General features: G+C 64.7%; 1 protein-coding gene across 1 annotated transcript in view; it reads right to left on the bottom strand.

Moving 5' to 3' along the window:
- Positions 1-19,097, bottom strand: part of LOC308336990 (cohesin subunit SA-2-like) — a gene marked incomplete at its 5' end in the record, with an annotated part of 74,434 nt that overhangs the window by 32,799 nt on the left and 22,538 nt on the right. Inside the window, 8 exons of the mRNA XM_080794907.1 lie at positions 529-640; positions 1,588-1,695; positions 4,022-4,101; positions 6,234-6,332; positions 10,623-10,746; positions 10,997-11,070; positions 13,635-13,786; positions 15,460-15,664. Coding sequence (XP_080651033.1) covers positions 529-640; positions 1,588-1,695; positions 4,022-4,101; positions 6,234-6,332; positions 10,623-10,746; positions 10,997-11,070; positions 13,635-13,786; positions 15,460-15,664 — 954 coding nt within the window. The remainder of the gene's footprint in view (positions 1-528; positions 641-1,587; positions 1,696-4,021; positions 4,102-6,233; positions 6,333-10,622; positions 10,747-10,996; positions 11,071-13,634; positions 13,787-15,459; positions 15,665-19,097) is intronic.

Here is a 19,097-nt window from a genome sequence, read left to right as displayed (position 1 = left end):
GCGACTCGGGGCGGGGAGAAGACGGTGATGATGATGCCACGGGGCAGGGAGGACACGGACTGACGACACAGGACGGAGGACACAGGATGACATGGGGAGGGGAGGACACAGTGATGATAACACACGGCAGGAGGACACGCGATGACAACAAGGGGCGGGCAGGACACACAATGATGACAATATGGGACAGGGAGAACACCTGTGGACACGGGGCAGGGAGGTCACACGATGACAACACAGGACAAGGAGGTCAAATAATGACACAGGCAGGAACGGCTCCCTTCCCGACCCTCCCACGTGTGGTCCCATGAAGACACATGCGGACACCAACCCAGGGACATGACTCCCACGTGCCCACAGTCAGTGTCATCCACACAGGAGCCAAGCCCCTTTCTAGCCCAACACAGGATGCGGGCATGCGACATAGAACGCGGCACGGAACATGCGGTGCAGGCACGGGACACGAGTCTGGGCCCCGCACGTGGCTCGGACATCCCGCCCCCGGACCCCACGCGGCCAGGCCCTCACCTCGCCCTGCAGATAGAAGTCGATGAGCGCCTTCATGTTCTGGACATTTCTATCAAACTCGTCAGGGGGCTCTTGAGCAAAGAAACCTTCATGGGGTGGAGGGGCCAGCAGCCTAGGGAGATCAGAGACAGTGACCCCAGTGCTGGCGTGGAGGGGCGACCCCGTGCACCTGGCTGGGCCCCCAGGTCCTGCGGGGCCGGGCCAACCTGCACTCCAGTGCACTCCTCTGCACACACCCTCCACACAGCGACCCGGGGAGCAGGAAGAGCAGGGAGCCACAGGGACAGGGCGCAGACACGGAGGCAAGTTCTAGAACTGACTTCTGTCTGTCCGAGCTGTCAGCTCAGGCCAGCACTGGGGAGGGAACCGACAACCAGACGGCACCCGTCCCTGCACCTCAAACCCCAGAGAACCGGAGGCGGGGGACCTTTACCTGAACGCAGACTTGCTAGTGAGGGCAAGACAGCCAGATGGCCCAAGAGAGCCCCTCAGGGATATGGAGCATGCGTCAGGGGGCCTCAGGGGGCTTCAAGGACCCGAGACGGTCGCAGGGGGCCTCGGGGGGCTTCAAGGACCCGAGACGGTCGCAGGGGGCCTCCGGGGGCTTCAAGGACCCGAGACGGTCGCGGGGGGCCTCGGGGGGCTTCAGAGGACCCGACAAGGCTGCAGACCCTCAGGGGACCTTGAGGGGACCTCAGGGGCAAGGGGCCACCAGCACCTCCTCAAACCCATCCACGTGTGCACATGCCTGTAACACGGATCAAGGTGGTCTGCTCCCACACACGTACCAGACTCTGGGTCAGTGTGTCGTTCTGTCTCATGCTCACGTCTACCTCGTCGTGTCCCTCGGGGCCCAACACCCGCCGTCCTGTATAAGCCCCGGGCACAGGCCCTGCTGGTCTCTAGGGTCCTGGGGCCTCCTCCTACCACCCCCATCTGCAGATCTGCAGCTGGTGGGACGTGGGACACGGGACGGGGACCCCACCTCCCACCTCACAGGGACATCACAGCCCTGGAGACACCATCAGGGTACCCAGGGTGGCCAGGCCCCTGCCTTACCTCTTACAGATGAGTTCGCCCGCGGCGGTCGCCATGGGCCTGTAGGCCGCATACACAAACTGGAACAGGAAGACGTACTCCATGGTGGAGAACACGCCCACGTAGTGCCTGCAGGGAGACGCTCGTGAACCCAGGGCCCTGCACAGGGCTTTGCCATACACGCTGTGCATACGAGGCGTTGCCACACATGGCTTTGCCACACACGTTGCACACACGGACCTTTATTTACCACACGGGTTTGTGCACACAGGGCTCTGCCACACGGAGCCATGCCCACGGGGCTCTGCCACACGGAGCCGTGCCCACGGGGCTCTGCCACACGGAGCCGTGCCCACCGGGCTTTGTCACACACGCCTGTGCACATGGGGCTTTGCCACATGAAGCTGTGCACAGGGGGCTCTGTCACACACACCTGTGCACACGGGACTTTGCCACACACGCCCATCCCTGAGAGCAAACTAAGGTTCTTTGTTGGGCCGACGGCACCAACCTCAGTTTCTGCTAGATGTGGCCCCTATGGAATCCCAATCAGTCTGAGCTCACCCGGGGCAGCCCACGTCCCCGGATGTGAGCTGAGGCCCCATGAGACTATACCCCATGAGCAGAATCCCGGGAGAGTCCCACCTCCTACAGGGCCTCTAGGATTAGGGTCGGTTCCTTCCCCTCTAGCCGCCCATGAGCCCTAAATTAGGGGAAAATCTGTGTCCTCTCCTGCGTGTGCACACGGGCCACCTGTCAGCCCGACCCTCCACCCTCCGAGCAGGTGTCCACGCAGAGGTATACACGGAGAGGCAGCAGACGTCCACGGGCACCCGTGGTGGGAGCGGCTGGGGGATGTCGGTGGGGGACACCACCAAGCGTGACCCTGTGTCCAAACACATCCACTCAACCCACACCTGACCCCAGCACAGCGGACCGACTGCCAACGTGGCTACGTGGGCATTCCCAGAACCGGCGGAAACGGGGCAGGCCGCCTACGTGCTTCACCGTCTGGGCTTTGAATGGAGGTGGAAGAGCCCCAAGGACACGGGGAGCCCCGGACGAGGGACTGGGACAGCCGCCCTCACCCTTGGACACTGTACACAAGGAGCACATTCGGTGGGTCCACGTCAGCCCCATCCAAACCTCAAGCCCCAAAGCCACACGGTTCTGCCCCCCGGGAGGCACACGGGCTCCTCCCACGACCGAGCCCAGTCATCGGGCGCCCACCCACGGACTCAGGCAAAGGTGTGGCCCCAAGACCTGGCACTTTGCTCCACAAGGCCCCCAAGGTGCTAGCAGAAGCGTAGTCAGAAGGCCTGCAAGCAGGACGGCCGAGGGCGACAAAAGATGGGTCTCCCGGCCGGGGCAAGGCCCAGCAAACACACACTTCCTCCCCTTTGTGGGATACATGCCTTCGACAGGTTAGACACGGCCCACCTCACGGGGCAGGATAAGCCGCTTCACCCCCGTGCAGATCTATGCAGGGAACTCCTCACAGCACTCGCCAGGGCATCTATGCACGGGGGCCGAGCAGGAGGTCGTGTCCCCGTGCCCCCTGTTCCAGATACACCTGACATCGGCATCTGACACGTGACTCACTGAGCAAGGGGGTGCATCGTGCAGTCAGGGGACGTCCAAGGGAACAAGAGCCCATCGTCCCAGCCTAAATGCTACCAGGACCCACGAGTTTCCAGAACATTCTGCAGGCCCGGCCACTGGTCGCCACCTCCTAACACCCGCCCCTCGGCACCCCTGGAGCCCGTGACCCACACCCAGGAGCAGACAGAAGCCGGGACTCCCAGAGAGGACCCCAACTGCTGAGAGCCAGGCCAGGCCCGGTCTGACCTTTCAGGTGGACCCAGCAGGCCCTCCCCACGGACCGCGAGCAAGGACGCCGGAGGCAGAGGTCTCTAACCGAGCCAGAGCGCGGCACACCCGAACACAAGAGCAAGGGCGTGGCACGGGTTCCTTAGCCAAACAGCGCTCTGCCGGCATGACCCCACTGCCCCACCATCCGCGTCCAGCAAGGCTGATAGCTCTGGGCCCTGCACAGCCGGCGGGGGGCGGGGGTGGCATGGGCGCGATGATGTATAGCCAGCGGGGGTGTGGGGACTTCCAGCCGGCAGGAGCACTGAAGGGGCGCGGGGACCTCCAGCCGGCAGGGGCGCAGAAGGGGCGCGGGGACCTCCAGCCGGCAGGGGCGCAGAAGGGGCGCGGGGACCTCCAGCCGGCAGGGGCGCAGAAGGGGCGCGGGGACCTCCAGCCGGCAGGGGCGCAGAAGGGGCGCGGGGACCTCCAGCCGGCAGGGGCGCAGAAGGGGCGCGGGGACCTCCAGCCGGCAGGGACGCAGAAGGGGCGCGGGGACCTCCAGCCGGCAGGGACGCAGAAGGGGCACAGAAGTGGCGCGGGGACTTCCAGCCGGCGGGGGCGCGGCAGAGGCACAGCGACTTACTCGGATATGAGCCTCAGCAGCTGCATGCACTCGGACGTGATTTCCGGCTGCCTGTCCTGTGTCATCGACAGGATTCGTTTCTGTGGAAAGACCCCAAGATGAACAGGCTTCATTCCAGCGCTGTCTGTGTGATCCAGGGCACCACGACCCTCCGCCCGCAGGACGCACCTGACATCCCGAGTCAGCTGCCAGCACACAGCCTGGCACCGATCACCCAAGAGGCCAGGGCCACGAGGCCCATGCAGAGGGCACCAGCAGCACCCTCTCCCGACCCCCCGGCACGGCCGGCCCCACGGCCCCCCCGACTCGGGGCTGGCTTGTTGGGTGCGGGGCAGATGTTCTCTCCCTGAGGCAGCACGGAGGAGTCGGGGCTGGGTCGTGACCTTGTGCGGGCACACAGCTGTACGTTCGGTGCCCTGAGACTCCAGCACCCCCCCACCGAGGCTGACACCCAAGTGTCCCCAGCTGTCACCGCCAGTACGGATGGACCGTGACAGGGAATACACAGCACAGAAGCTGAAGCCAGGAGCCAGGGACCTCCAGGGCTTAGAGGAGGCGCCGCCTGGTCGCCTCCACCAGCCCCGCTGGCCCAGCAGAGTCGCCCAAAGACGGCTGTCCACATCCCTGCCCAGCCTGGGGGTGGGAGCTCCACGGAACGTGTCCCCATCCAGGCAACGAGACTACACGTCGGTCCTTTCCTATGAGGCACAGTGGACGACTCTGCATGACCTCTACCGCACACACGGCGGTGGGTCCCAGCCGGCTGACACACGGGGTTGGCACCACACTGTCCTCCTCCGTGGGGACTCACCACCCCCCCCAGGAGGCCCTCCATCCCCCGTGGGCACTGGGGCATCTGCTGCTGGGCTTTCGACCTCCACACACCCCTCCCTACCTGTTGATTTTACGTTTCCCACAGGCACTGGGCATCACCACGTGGAAGTGAGGACCACGGGGCAGGGCATGCGGTTGTCCCCAGAGCCGGCAGACGTGATATGGCCGGATGGGGGACCCCATCTCCAAACGTGGCCACACGTCATCCCACAGGGCTCACGGGAACCAGGACCCGGAGCTTCTGCCGCCCAGACACAACCGTGCCCTGACAGAGCTCAGGACGTGCTGTCCCAGGTCAGCCCCTCGCACGGCGTGCTGTTCCAAGCTGCGAGGCTGTGGGCGACGGTGGGCGGTATGGGACGGGCAGCATGGGACAGCCGCCCGCAGCAGCCCTCACTCGCTCACGGGCGGGGGCCTCCCTGCACCCAGAGGAGAGGCACACCCCGAGGTCCCACACAGCGGAGAGGACTGTGCTCCCATCTTTCCCTGGCACCCACTCTTCCTCAGGCCTCAGATCCCTCTTCGGGGGCCTCTGCATCCTGGAAATGCTCCGAAGACAGGGGAGACGTCTATAAACACACGGGCATGCGTGGCCCTGTTTTGTCTGGCCTTGCTGGTTTCCGGTCTGACTCCACCGGGGACCCTGACACGGTCAAGGAACACTTGGTTCTCCTCCACACCCACAGAGATGAGATGACCCACTGGGTGGCCCCTGCCACGTAGGCTGGCCCTCCAGGTTCACTGGCCACCTCTGAGGCCCGACCCCTGCTCCCGTCCAGCCACGGGTCCCGGGATCGGGTCCTTGACCAACCAACAGTTGGCCATCCTGCACAACGGGCAGTGGGATCTCAGAACAGCGTCCTGGGTGACGGCGTGGCCCCCAAACTCAGGAACAAAGTGGGCCGCACCCTCACACCGTCCCATAAACCTGACCACTGACCCACAGTCCGGAAGCAGCTCTGAACCTCGGCGAGGGGACCCTGGACCCAGCAAGGACGTGCTCCCCTGCCAGGACGGTGGGCGCCAAGCCCTCCCACTCCTGCACCAAGAGGTTAGAGGGCAGCACCTCAGCTGGCCCACTGGGGGGCGTGCCCGTGCTCCAACCTCAGCCCTGCACACAGAGCACCCTGCTGCCGGGGTCCACGTCCCCCGGTGGGCCGTGAAGCGTGGGTGCCCGGCCCTGGGCTCGGACCCCCAGAGAACCTTCAGCTCACCTTTGCAGGACGGCAGCCCCGAGCGCCGGGCTGAGATGCGGCTGGCACTCTAGGCCAGCGAGCGGCTGCTGCACGTCCGCACGTCCACCGAGATGCTTGGGGACGGGGAGACTGGGCGGTGGCCGGTGGAGGAAGCAGCCGCTGAGAGGCGACACCTCACTCACCTTGAACTTATAGAAGAAAAGGCCCAGCTTCATGGCCGACTCTCTCTTCTCGTAGAGCGCCTTCAGCGCCAGGATGCACTTCATCCGCACGCTCGCGTCCTGCAGCGGAGAAACGGGCGCCGGTCACCACGCGAGGGCAGCCTCCCCACGCGCTCGGACAGGAACGCCCCTTCCACGACAGCGCAGACCGGCCCTCAGCCGACAGCAGTCTCGCCGGGACACGTGGGTTTGCAGCCCCACCCAGTCCGGAAACACGCCTGCTGGGGTCTAAACGGTGCGGCCCAAAGTCCCACGTTGAAACCCTCACCCCAGGACCTCAGGACGGGGCTGTATTTCGAGGCGTGGCCTTCAAAGAAGGGATTCAGTTGTAAAACAAGTTCGCAAGGGTGGGCCCGATCCCACAGGACTGGGGTCCTCACGAGGAGAGGGGATGAGGACACAGACACGCGCCGAGGGACGACCCCGTGAGGACGCGGGGAGAAGACAGGTCCCCGTGCCAAGGAGAGAGGCCACGGGAGGAAGATTCCTTGGTCGTGCCTGGATCTCAGACCCCCAGACTCAGCCCTGCCTGGATCTCCCACTCCCGGCCTCAGCCCTGCCTGGGTCTCTGACTCCCAGCCTCATCCCTGCCTGGATCTCAGACTCCCAGCCTCAGCCCTGCCTGGGTCTCTGACTCCCAGCCTCAGCCCTGCCTGGGTCTCTGACTCCCAGCCTCATCCCTGCCTGGATCTCAGACTCCCAGACTCAGCCCTGCCTGGATCTCAGACTCCCAGCCTCAGCCCTGCCTGGGTCTCTGATTCCCAGCCTCAGCCCTGCCTGGGTCTCAGACTCCCAGACTCAGCCCTGCCTGGATCTCAGACTCCCAGACTCAGCCCTGCCTGGATCTCAGACTCCCAGCCTCAGCCCTGCCTGGGTCTCTGACTCCCAGCCTCATCCCTGCCTGGGTCTCAGACTCCCAGACTCAGCCCTGCCTGGATCTCAGACTCCCAGCCTCAGCCCTGCCTGGGTCTCTGACTCCCAGCCTCATCCCTGCCTGGGTCTCAGACTCCCAGACTCAGCCCTGCCTGGATCTCAGACTCCCAGCCTCAGCCCTGCCTGGGTCTCTGATTCCCAGCCTCAGCCCTGCCTGGGTCTCTGACTCCCAGCCTCATCCCTGCCTGGATCTCAGACTCCCAGACTCAGCCCTGCCTGGATCTCAGACTCCCAGCCTCAGCCCTGCCTGGGTCTCTGATTCCCAGCCTCAGCCCTGCCTGGGTCTCTGATTCCCAGCCTCAGCCCTGCCTGGGTCTCTGACTCCCAGCCCCCAGGACTGACAGGAATGAACGGGTGCTATTTGAGCTGCCCGGTCTAGGACGTCTGTTACGGCCACACGAGCTAATTCAGTGCCCACAGCTAAAACAGCTTGAGCATCTGATTCGGTTTTTTCCCCCAAGGCTCCGTGCCCAACATGGGGCTCAAACTCAGGACCCCAAGATCAACAGTCCCACCCTCCACTGACTGACCCAGCCAGGCAACCGTGCAAGATTTTTCTTTTAAGCAAAGAAACGTGCCATTTGTACCCATGCAGCTAGCGATGTGTTATTTTCTGAGAGACGTTGTGCAATGTGGACACCGCTACTCTCCTTTGTGTGAGAACACAACGCACACTCAGAAAAACGTACCCGGGGGCGCCTGGGGGCTCAGTCAGTGAAGGGTCTGCCTCTAGCTCGGGCACGGTCTCAGGGTCCTGGGTCGTTGGGCTCCCTGCCTGGTGGGGAGCCTGCTTCTCCCTCTGCCCCCCCCCCCCACGTGTGCTCTCACGCTCTCTCTCCCAAATAAATAATTAAAATCCTAAAAAAAACAAAAGAAACACACACCCGGACCATTGAATCTCAAGTAGAGGTCAGGCACGTGACCGCTCTGTGCTTCGCTTCCTTCTGCAGAAAACTAAGTGAGGCCCCGAGGGATTGTTCTGGGAATAAAGAACCACATGCAAAACACGGAGCCCAAAGCAAGGCCACACACGTGGCACGAGGCGGGGAGAGCTGCTCAGTGCTGACCTGCGTGCAGGGGTGCCCTGGCCGGCTCCCTGTAGGGAAAGCCCACGTCCTCTGCACTCAACGGTCAGCCACTCCCGAGGTCATGAAGAGCCTCACCATGCCCTCCCAGAGGTCTCTGGCCATGCCCCGAGCAGAGCAGAGCAGGGCACAGCAGGGCCGGGACAGAGGAGGGAGGTCCCAGCTCCAGGGAGGAACCCCGCAGCCACCACACGGCCTATGCTGTGGGAACAGCCGCCCTCAGTGGATCCCTGGAGGCCCCACATTAGCTACACCTAGTGCCCGGAGCGGCCTCCTCCCTCCACACATCGGCTCCCTTGGCCGAGCACAAACAGCCCCCGAGGGCCCAGGAAAGTCACCATGCTTATCATTTGTGCAGGAAACCCATCGTGCTCCCCCCACAAAGCAAAAGCAGAGAAGTCTGCTCCAGACAGCTGTGACCCCCCCCCAAATTCCTACATTAAGTCCCAACCCCCCCAGAGGATGGAGTGCGGAGGAGAAGCCTCTGGGTGGGGACCCCGTGATGGGATCGGTGTCCTCGTCAAGGAGACCCCAGAGAGCCCCTTGCCCCCTCCTCCACGGGAGGACCCGGAGAGGAGATGCCATCCGTGAGCGGCCAGGGGATTCTGTGCAGACCCCGAGTCTGCTGGCGCCTTGACCGGGGAAGTCTCACCCAGCAGGGAGAGCAATGGACGTGAGCGGATCACGAGCCCCCCGGGGGGTGGTCTGCCACGGGCGCCCGCACACAGCGCACGAAGCAACACTTTGACGTTCCGATCCTCTCCCCTGCCCGCAGGAAGAACCCCGTCTGTCTTCACCGCCCAAGACCGGTCGCCACGCGTGAGCAGCCGCGGCCCGCCAGGCACACGGATCACCGGGAGCACGCCCCGGCGAACACGCTGCGCACCTAACCCGGAATAAGCCCCCGGGTTGTGAAAATCCACACACGACGCAGAAAGTCGCCTAGGGTCTCGCCTGCAACAAGCACACAGAGCAGTGCGTGAGCCATGCAGAGATCCCTCTGCACGCCTGCCCGCTCCCCCCACGCACACCTGCCCGCTCCCTGCCACACACCTACCCACTCCCCCGCACACACACTTACCCACTCTCCCCACGCACACGTGCCCGCTCCCACCCACGCACACATGCCCACTTCCGCCCCAGCCCCGCAACACCTGCCTCCTTCCCCCCACCACACACCTGCCCGCTCCCCCCACGCACACCTGCCCGCTCCCTGCCACACACCTACCCACTCCCCCGCACACACACTTACCCACTCTCCCCACGCACACGTGCCCGCTCCCACCCACGCACACATGCCCACTTCCGCCCCAGCCCCGCAACACCTGCCTCCTTCCCCCCACCACACACATGCCCGCTTCCCCCCACGCGCACCTGTACCTTCCCCCCAGCTTGCCTGCTGCCTACTCCCCAATCCCCACCCATCCCTGCACACCTGCCGGCTTCCCCCCACACACACCTGCACCTTCTCCCCCAACCTGCCTGCTACCCGCACCCGCAGCCACCCACCACCGCACACCTTCCTGCTTCCCCCGCACACACCTGTACCTTCCCCCAACATAGCAAGAACCTAGCTCGAGAGTCCGGACAAGGAGGATGACAAAACCGCCCGTCAGCTCCAGAAACACGACACACAGCCACAGGCTCATCGCAAACACCCTCCCGGGCCTCGTCACATTCAGTTCTCACATGAAACGCAGGTTTTCAGAGACCTGACTCTTCCTCGTCTACGTCTGTGACAGGGAAGAGACGCCGCCCGGCACTGGCAGCCGTGGGCATCCCCCACGTTTGCGGGGCCGGGACGTAAACGGGCAGGATCCACAGCTACGGCTCCCGCGCAGCCACGTGCTTACGATTCCCTGTGTCAGGCCGACTCGGGCTGGGGACGTGTCTCCTGGTTTGGGAGCAGCAGATGGACAGGTGGACGGGGCGGGCCGACGAAGGATGCGGACGGCGGCCCCGGCCTATGTGTGCAGCAGGCCACGCCTGCTCCGTCCTCCAAGCGAGGGACCCGGATGCAAACTCTCTGCTGGAGGGTGGACGCGAAGGCAGGGCCGTGTCCCCATTCTTCCAGGGGACAGGGGAGCCCCTACAGCCCAAGCCCTGTGTCACCCCACAGCGCGGACAGCTACAGTGCTGCCCCTGTGTGGAAAGCCTCCTTCATAGAGCCGGACTCACACCAAACCGTCCAGGACACACAGGCTCCCTCCAGGAACGACCGACAGCACACGCACGGGAGGACCTTCCCGCCGCGGAGGGGGCGGAGTGGTGGGGCCCACGCACTGGGGTTCCTCGTCCACGCGCAGGGGGCAGAGCGGAGGGACCCACGCACCTTGTCGTACAGCATCCAGCCAATGTACTTCAAGTAGTTGTTGTCCAGGAACAGGTCTGGATACAGCCTGACCCAGCAGCCCAGCTCCCCCATGCAGATGACACGGATGTCCGAGCTGACGTCACTGAGAAGGGAAGCGAGAGCGTCACCCAACGGCAACAAAACATCATTAGCACGGTGGGGTCACATGTCTGTGTGATGCTGAGGAGGCTAAGACACGGCCTGGGTGATGGGGGACACGCGGGGAAGTCACGGCCTGGGTGACGGGGACACGCGGGGAAGCCACGGCCTGGGTGACAGGGACACGCAGGGAAATCACGGCCTGGGTACCAGGGACACGCGGGGACATGCATGGCATCGAGGCTAACCCTTACCGGTAGCGGGGCACAAACGTCCTTTTGAAGAGCGCACAGATGATGTTGTCGATGGCCACGGGCTTGTTCTGGAACTGCAGAAGCAGACGCGCACACGTGTTGGCCAGGAGCGGGCGTCTGCGGTCTCCGGGCAGCTGCGGCTGGTACGCGGGAAGCCGGCACGCGGGAAGCCCGTGCGTGGCCTCCAGGGCGGTCGCCCCTTGTCAGACATCTGAGTCCTGTACGCGGACGGTCCTCCCACCACAGCACCGCAGGCCATCCCGCCTGCCCGGATCGGAGCCCGCATCGGAGCCCGCTGTGTCCCTCCGCACACCCGTGCGTGCACAGCACCGCAGGCCGTCCCGCCTGCCCGGATCGGAGCCCGCAGTGTCCCTCCGCACACCCGTGCGTGCACAGCACCGCAGGCCGTCCCGCCTGTCCGGATCAGAGCCCGCTGTGTCCCTCCGCACACGCCTACAGGGCAGGAATGAAGCGCTGAGGCTGAGGGGTGAGAGGGTGTGGGTGCGGGGAAAGGGGTAAGGGCTGGGCAGCAGAGGCCAAGGCACATGGCCTAAAGTGGGAGGGTGGGTTGAAAGGACAGGGGATCACGAGGCCATCAGCGGGGTAAAGAATGCAGGTGAGGGCACAAAAGTGAAGGGGAAGGGGTAAAGGGTGGGGGAGCAAGGGTGAAGTGGGACAGAGCAGCAGAATGAGGGGTGGATGTGAAAGGGCTGGGGGCAGCACAGGGGGTGAGGGGCAGCAGATGAAGGGTGCAGGGTGAGGGCACTGAAGGGGTGAGGAGTGGGGTGAGGGGCTGGGTGAAGGGGTGACAGGTAAGAGGTGGGGTGAGGGGCAGGGTGACAGGTGACAGGCTGATAGGGTGAGGGGCCAGGTGAACGGGTGAAGGGGTGATAAGGTGAGGGGTCGGGTGACGGGGTGAAGGGCTGACAGGGTAAGGGGTGGGTGAGGGGCAGGGGTGAAGGGTGCTGGGGTGATAGGGTGAGCAGTGGTGAGAGCGTGGCGGTGGGGTGAGGGGCAGGAGTGAAGACGTGACGGGCTCAGGGCTGGAGATAACAGACGTGACGGGCTCAGGGCTGGAGATAACAGAATGAGTGCTAGGGGTGCAGGGGTGGGGGGATGGGGTGAGAGTGAAGAGGGGAAGGGATGAGGGATATGGGGCAGAACCATAGGGGTGACAAAGGGTGACAGGGAACAGGGTGATGGGGTGAGAGGTGGGTGTGACGGGGCACAGGGTTAGGGCAATGGCACGGGACTGAGCAGTGGGGTTGGAGACAAAGGGGTGGGTGGGGCAGGGGACAGGGGTGAAAGGGTGTTGGGACGGGTGTAGGGGGGAAGGTGTGCAGGCGAGGGGCAGGAGGTGAAGGGGTGAGGGTGGAGGCAGGGATGATGGGGGAGAGTGTGGGGGGTAGGAGTGAAAGGGTGAGTGAGGGTGGGGGCAGAGGTGAAGGGGTGCAGGCGCTGCGTCGGTGGGGCACAGGGCAGGGGTGACGGGCTGCACCTGTGCAGGGGCACCCAGCGGGGCAGGAACCCGACACACGCAGCACTGTCTTTGCAGACGGGTTTCTGAGCCCCGTGAACGTCGATGTCCCCCAGAAAGGGACCTCCTGTGTGCGCCGTGGTGCAGGCAGGGGACCAGAGGACGCGGAGGAGGGACACAGGCACACGGCAGGTGCGGTGGGGGGACAACACAGAAGGCGGGGAGAGATCAGAGGGCGCAGACGGGGGACACAGAGGACACAGTAAACGCAGCCTGTGTGCGCTGAAACCACCAGGGACGGCAGAACAGAAACGGAGCCGAGCCAGAGGCGTGGAAGTCCGCCTCGGTGTGTCCAGGGGTCCCCCCCACAGGAAGGCCAGCGGGACCTGGAGCCGGGATGCGGAAGCACCCGCACCGTGCTTTCCGCGCTCCCCGCTCGCTGGCGAGTTGTGCGGAGACCCTAACCCCGGAGAAGACTCCCAAGTCCTGGGGGGCCAGGCGCTGCACGTGGCCACAGCCGCCCCGCTGGCCGACTAGAAAGGCACGCGCTGTGGGGCAGCCTGGGCTGGGCAGGGCCCCCAACCCAGAGCAAGGGGGCGGGGCCGGGGAGCAAGGGGGCGGGCCAGGCCTAGACTCCCCCGCATGCTTCCTACCTCTGTACACCCCTACTGTCCCCACCTGGGCACCCCCACCCCACCGCTCCCGCACCTGGTGCCTGCGCCGGTCCAGCAGCCCCATGTAGTACTCGTCCCCCCATCCCTCCCCCTGCACACAGCACCCTCCCCACCCCTGCACCCCCACCCCCACGCTCCCGCACCTGGTGCCTGCGCTGGTCCAGCAGCCCCATGTAGTACTCGTCCCCCCATCCCTCCCCCTGCACACAGCACCCTCCCCACCCCTGCACCACCCCCACGCTCCCGCACCTGGTGCCTGCGCCGGTCCAGCAGCCCCATGTAGTACTCGTCCCCCCATCCCCCTCTCCCTCCTCACCCCTGCACACAGCACCCTCCTCACCCCTGCACCACCCCCACGCTCCCGCACCTGGTGCCTGCGCCGGTCCAGCAGCCCCATGTAGTACTCGTCCCCCCCATCCCCCTCTCCCTCCTCACCCCTGCACACAGCACCCTCCCCACCCCTGCACCACCCCCCACGCTCCCGCACCTGGTGCCTGCGCTGGTCCAGCAGCTCCATGTAGTACTTGTGCCTTCCCTTGAGCTTCGTGATGCTCTCAATCTCGTACAGCCGCTGGGCCGTGCGCCTGCCCGTGCAGATGCCCTGGTTCACGCTGGCCAGCGCCGTCAGCAGCTTCATGGCTGCCAACAGAGCGGGGCTGTGATCCTGGGGCTCGGACCCCCAGCCACGAGCCCAGTGCTGGGCTCCACCTCCCACAGGAGGGACCCTTCTGCAGCACTCAGAGGGGGTCTAGGGGTAGCTGGGACGTCAGGAGGCTGGGGGAGCTGCTGCGTCCTGCCCCTTGCTGGGTCACAAGATTGAGTACGGTTACCCCCACGTGATGACCGTGCACGCGAACCCGAGCACACATCTCAGCGTCCCCAGGGCATGGACACGCCCCACGACCTTTCCAGCAGCAAGGTCATGTCTGTGCCCCGAGCGGGCAGAGGCATCAGAGGGCACACAGGGCCAGGACCACAGCAGGAACCGGGCTTCAGCTGAACAACCCAGCTCGGCAGGCTGCAAACACCCAAGGAACCTCTCTGCGACCGGGACACGTGCCGTCTCAGGACCAGCAGTCCAAGGTCAGAGTTCACGTGCACGAACCCCCGCCGCGCACTCCAGGGCACATGGCACCATGCACACCATGTCCCCTACAGACCCGGACACGGGAACGAGACACACGGACCCACTGTGGGGCTGAGACACCCTGACACACACATGGAAAGAGCCCTGAATCTTCAGGGACCTGTCTGACACGGGACTGGAGTCCCCGGGGGACACATCCCTCCACGGCCTCCTGGTCATAAACTCCCGATTTCTTCGTGGTTCCCAACAGGTCCGTGCAAAGATCCTGACACTCCCTTACAAACGTTTCTGTGCGAGGATCACTGGGCAAACGGCTACGTCCACGGCCACTGCACGTCCTGAAAGGACGCAAAACGCACAGGACTTCTAACCGTGGCCCTCCGAGCCAGTCCACCGGTCAGCACCGACTGCTCAGTGTCCATTCAGGGAGAAGCTGGCACTGACCGCTCTACACGTGTTCGTGGAAAAGACACACCGGACACTGACACCTCACCAATAACCCGATCTGTAGAATTAACATTCACTTAGAAAACTTAATACCCCCAGCACGGGAGAAACAAGACACGCCCAGGAGGGCCAACCCTGGGGGTTCTTGCGGGGACGGAGGAACGGGACACGCTAGGGTAGGTTCTCATGGGGGACAGACGGACAAGACGTGACCGTGTGGGCTGGCCTGGGGTCTCTCGTGGGGACAGAGGCACAGGACACGCCTGGGGGGCCGGCCCTGGGACTGAAGAGCCCACCCTCTCTCCGACATCAGCCTTGCCACAGCCTCTGCTGCGGAACATGAACAGTGCCACTTGCCACCCAGTCCCTCTGTGAAGCAAACGTCCCTCCGTGGCTTCTCCATCCCCTGCAGCTCCTGGTGACCACCGGGCCAGCAGCCTCTGCCCCCTGCGAGCCAGCACAGGGCAGGCCCGGGTGTGGACACCTGCCCTGGAACAGCAGAAGCCCAGGCTGAGGCCCCTGCCCCTGTGCTCATGTCCCGTGGCTTCTGGCCCTGTGTCCCATGGTCCCTTCCCTCACAGTCCGTGCCCCTGGTCCCATGGCCTCTGCCCCTGTGTCTCATCTCCCCTGCCCCCATGTCTGTGGCCCTATGGCCCCTGCCCCTGTGGGCCCTGGCCCCATGTCCCCTACCCACATGTCCTCTGGTCCCTGCCCCCATGGCCCCAGCCTGCCCCCAAGTCGGCAAAAGCCTGGGCAGGAGCCCCGCGCAGCGTCTCACCGGCCAGGGAGCTGGTGTGCCGCAGGCTGTACACGGCCGAGTTTGTGAGGCCACTGAGCATGCCGATCACCGTGTCCATGAGGTGACCGTCACATAGCACCGAGGAGTGCGTCTGGTGCACCAGCAGCTCCGTGAACTCGCAGAAGTTCACCCGAAACCTCTTCCAGAAGGGTCCCGGCCCCACGATGGGGTAAAAGTCGTTTTGCTGTGTTCAAGACAACACAGGAAAAGGGGTGAGATGCTGGGCCCAGTCTGGACCCACCATTACGATATGGAGCTCTGCTCTCGGACAGAGGACCCTGGGTCACATGAGCACACGCTGACCCTGCACTTACAGGAGGAGACACGTCCACTCTCAGGGTAACCCCCAATCTCCCAGACCCTGCACCTGGGGGGTCAAAGTCCACTCTGACCCAGAGTAACCCTCAATCTCCCAGACCTTGCACCTGGGGGGTCACACGTCCACTCTGACCCAGAGTGACCCTCAATCTCCCAGGCCCTGCACCTGGGGTGTTACACATCCACTCTGACCCAGGGTGACCCCATAACTTCCAGACCCTGCACCTGTGAGGTCACACGTCCACTCTGACCCAGAGTGACCCTCAATCTCCCAGACCCTGCACCTGGGGGGTCAAAGTCCACTCTGACCCAGAGTGACCCTCAATCTCCCAGACCCTGCACCTGAGGGGTCACACGTCTACTCTGACCCAGAGTGACCCTCAATCTCCCAGACCCTGCACCTGGGGGGTCACACGTCCACTCTGACCCAGAGTGACCTTCAATCTCCCAGACCCTGCACCTGGGGGGTCACACGTCCACTCTGACCCAGAGTGACCCTCAATCTCCCAGACCCTGCACCTGGGGGGGTCACACGTCCACTCTGACCCAGAGTGACCCTCAATCTCCCAGACCCTGCACCTGGGGTGTTACACATCCACTCTGACCCAGGGTGACCCCATAACTCCCAGACCCTGCACCTGGGGTGTTACACGTCCACTATGACCCAAAGTGACCCTCAATCTCCCAGACCCTGCACCTGGGGTGTTACACGTCCACTCTGACCCAGGGTGACCCCATAGCTCCCAGACCCTGCACCTGGGGGGGTCACACGTCCACTCTGACCCAGAGTGACCCTCAATCTCCCAGACCCTGCACCTGGGGGGGGTCATACGTCCACTCTGACCCAGAGTGACCCTCAATCTCCCAGACCCTGCACCTGGGGGGGTCATACATCCACTCTGACCCAGAGTGACCCTCAATCTCCCAGACCCTGCACCTGGGGGGGGTCATACGTCCACTCTGACCCAGAGTGACCCTCAATCTCCCAGACCCTGCACCTGGGGGGGGTCATACGTCCACTCTGACCCAGAGTGACCCTCAATCTCCCAGACCCTGCACCTGGGGGGGTCACACGTCCACTCTGACCCAGAGTGACCCTCAATCTCCCAGACCCTGCACCTGGGGGGGGTCATACGTCCACTCTGACCCAGAGTGACCCTCAATCTCCCAGACCCTGCACCTGGGGGGGTCACACGTCCACTCTGACCCAGAGTGACCCTCAATCTCCCAGACCCTGCACCTGGGGGGGGTCATACGTCCACTCTGACCCAGAGTGACCCTCAATCTCCCAGACCCTGCACCTGGGGGGGTCACACGTCCACTCTGACCCAGAGTGACCCTCAATCTCCCAGACCCTGCACCTGGGGTGTTACACGTCCACTCTGACCCAGGGTGACCCCATAGCTCCCAGACCCTGCACCTGGGGGGGTCACACGTCCACTCTGACCCAGAGTGACCCTCAATCTCCCAGACCCTGCACCTGGGGGGGGTCATACGTCCACTCTGACCCAGAGTGACCCTCAATCTCCCAGACCCTGCACCTGGGGGGGTCATACATCCACTCTGACCCAGAGTGACCCTCAATCTCCCAGACCCTGCACCTGGGGGGGGTCATACGTCCACTCTGACCCAGAGTGACCCTCAATCTCCCAGACCCTGCACCTGGGGGGGGTCATACGTCCACTCTGACCCAGAGTGACCCTCAATCTCCCAGACCCTGCACCTGGGGGGGTCACACGTCCACTCTGACCCAGAGTGACCCTCAATCTCCCAGACCCTGCACCTGGGGGGGGTCATACGTCCACTCTGACCCAGAGTGACCCTCAATCTCCCAGACCCTGCACCTGGGGGGGTCACACGTCCACTCTGACCCAGAGTGACCCTCAATCTCCCAGACCCTGCACCTGGGGGGGGTCATACGTCCACTCTGACCCAGAGTGACCCTCAATCTCCCAGACCCTGCACCTGGGGGTGGTCATACGTCCACTCTGACCCAGAGTGACCCTCAATCTCCCAGACCCTGCACCTGGGGCATTACACGACCACTCTGACCCAGGCTGACTCCATGTCTCCGAGCTCCTGCCCCGAGGTGGGGGGATGGGGGTCACACGTCCACTCCGATCCCGGGGGCCCCCACTCCCGTTCCCGCACGGGGGGCGCACATACCCGCAGTCACCGCAGTGACCCCCGCTCTCCCGGACCCTGCAGCCGGCAGGGCTCAGACTAACGCACAGACCCGGCGACCCACCGCCATGACAGCAGAACCTGGGGTCACACAGCACACCCAGCAGGGCGCGCCCCCGCCCCCACACGCTGCACGCGGGCAAACGGCCCCGCGCCCCGCCCCCGGTCCGGTCCGGAGGCTGCGCGGGGCGGACCCCCTCGTGTGGGAAGGAGCCGGGTGTCCGGGCGCTCAGGGCAGCCGGGAGGACAGCGCGCAGGCGGGGTCGGACCCCCGCCCCGTTTCCGCCCGGTTCCGGCTCACTCCGGGGCCTGAAACTCTCCCCGCGACGCGGAAGGTGCTGACAGGCGCTCCTGGGGGCTTCGCCGCTCCCTGAGCTCCGGGAAACGCCGGGACGAGCCGGGGAGTCGGGAAGGGAAGAGGCCCCCGCGAGCTTGCGGGCGCGCTCGCCGCGCCTCCCCGCCGCCCGTCCGCCTCGCGGCCTCCTTCCCTCGGGGGCCCAGCAGGCCAGTCCGTGGACAACCCGGCTCCCGCCGCTCTGCGCCTGCGCGGAAAGGGGTTCCTCAGGAGAACCCGCCTCCAGCCTCTCTACGCCTGCGTGGGAAGGAGTTTCCCAGGAGAACCCGCCTCCAGCCTCTCTCCGCGCGTGATCAGGGGTTCCTCAGGAGAACCCGCCTCCAGGCTCTCTACGCCTGCGCGCGTGGCCCGGGGTTCCTCAGGGGAACCCGGCTCCCGCCTCTCTGCGCCTGCACGAGAAGGAGTTTCCCAGGAGAACCCACTCTCGCCTTCTCTGCACACGCGCGGGAAGGGATTCCTTAGGAGAACCCGCCTCTAGCCTCTCTGCACACGCACGGCCAGGGGTTCCTCCAGAGAACCCGCCTCCAGCCTCTCTCCGCGCGCGCAGAAAGGAGTTTCTCTGGAGAACCTGCCTCCAGCCTCTCTACGCAGGCGGCCAGGGGTTCCTCAGGAAAACCTGCCTCCAACCTCTCTCTGCGCGCGCGGCCAGGGGTTCCTCATGGAAACCCGCCTCCAGGCTCTCTGCGCGTGCACGGGAAGGAGTTTCCCCGGAGAACCCACTCTCGCCTTCTCTGCACACGCGCGGGAAGGGATTCCTCAG

This window comes from Martes martes (assembly GCF_963455335.1).
Source record: "Martes martes genome assembly, chromosome: X".
Taxonomy (NCBI): domain Eukaryota; kingdom Metazoa; phylum Chordata; class Mammalia; order Carnivora; family Mustelidae; genus Martes; species Martes martes.
This window is presented reverse-complemented; position numbering and strand designations above follow the sequence as displayed.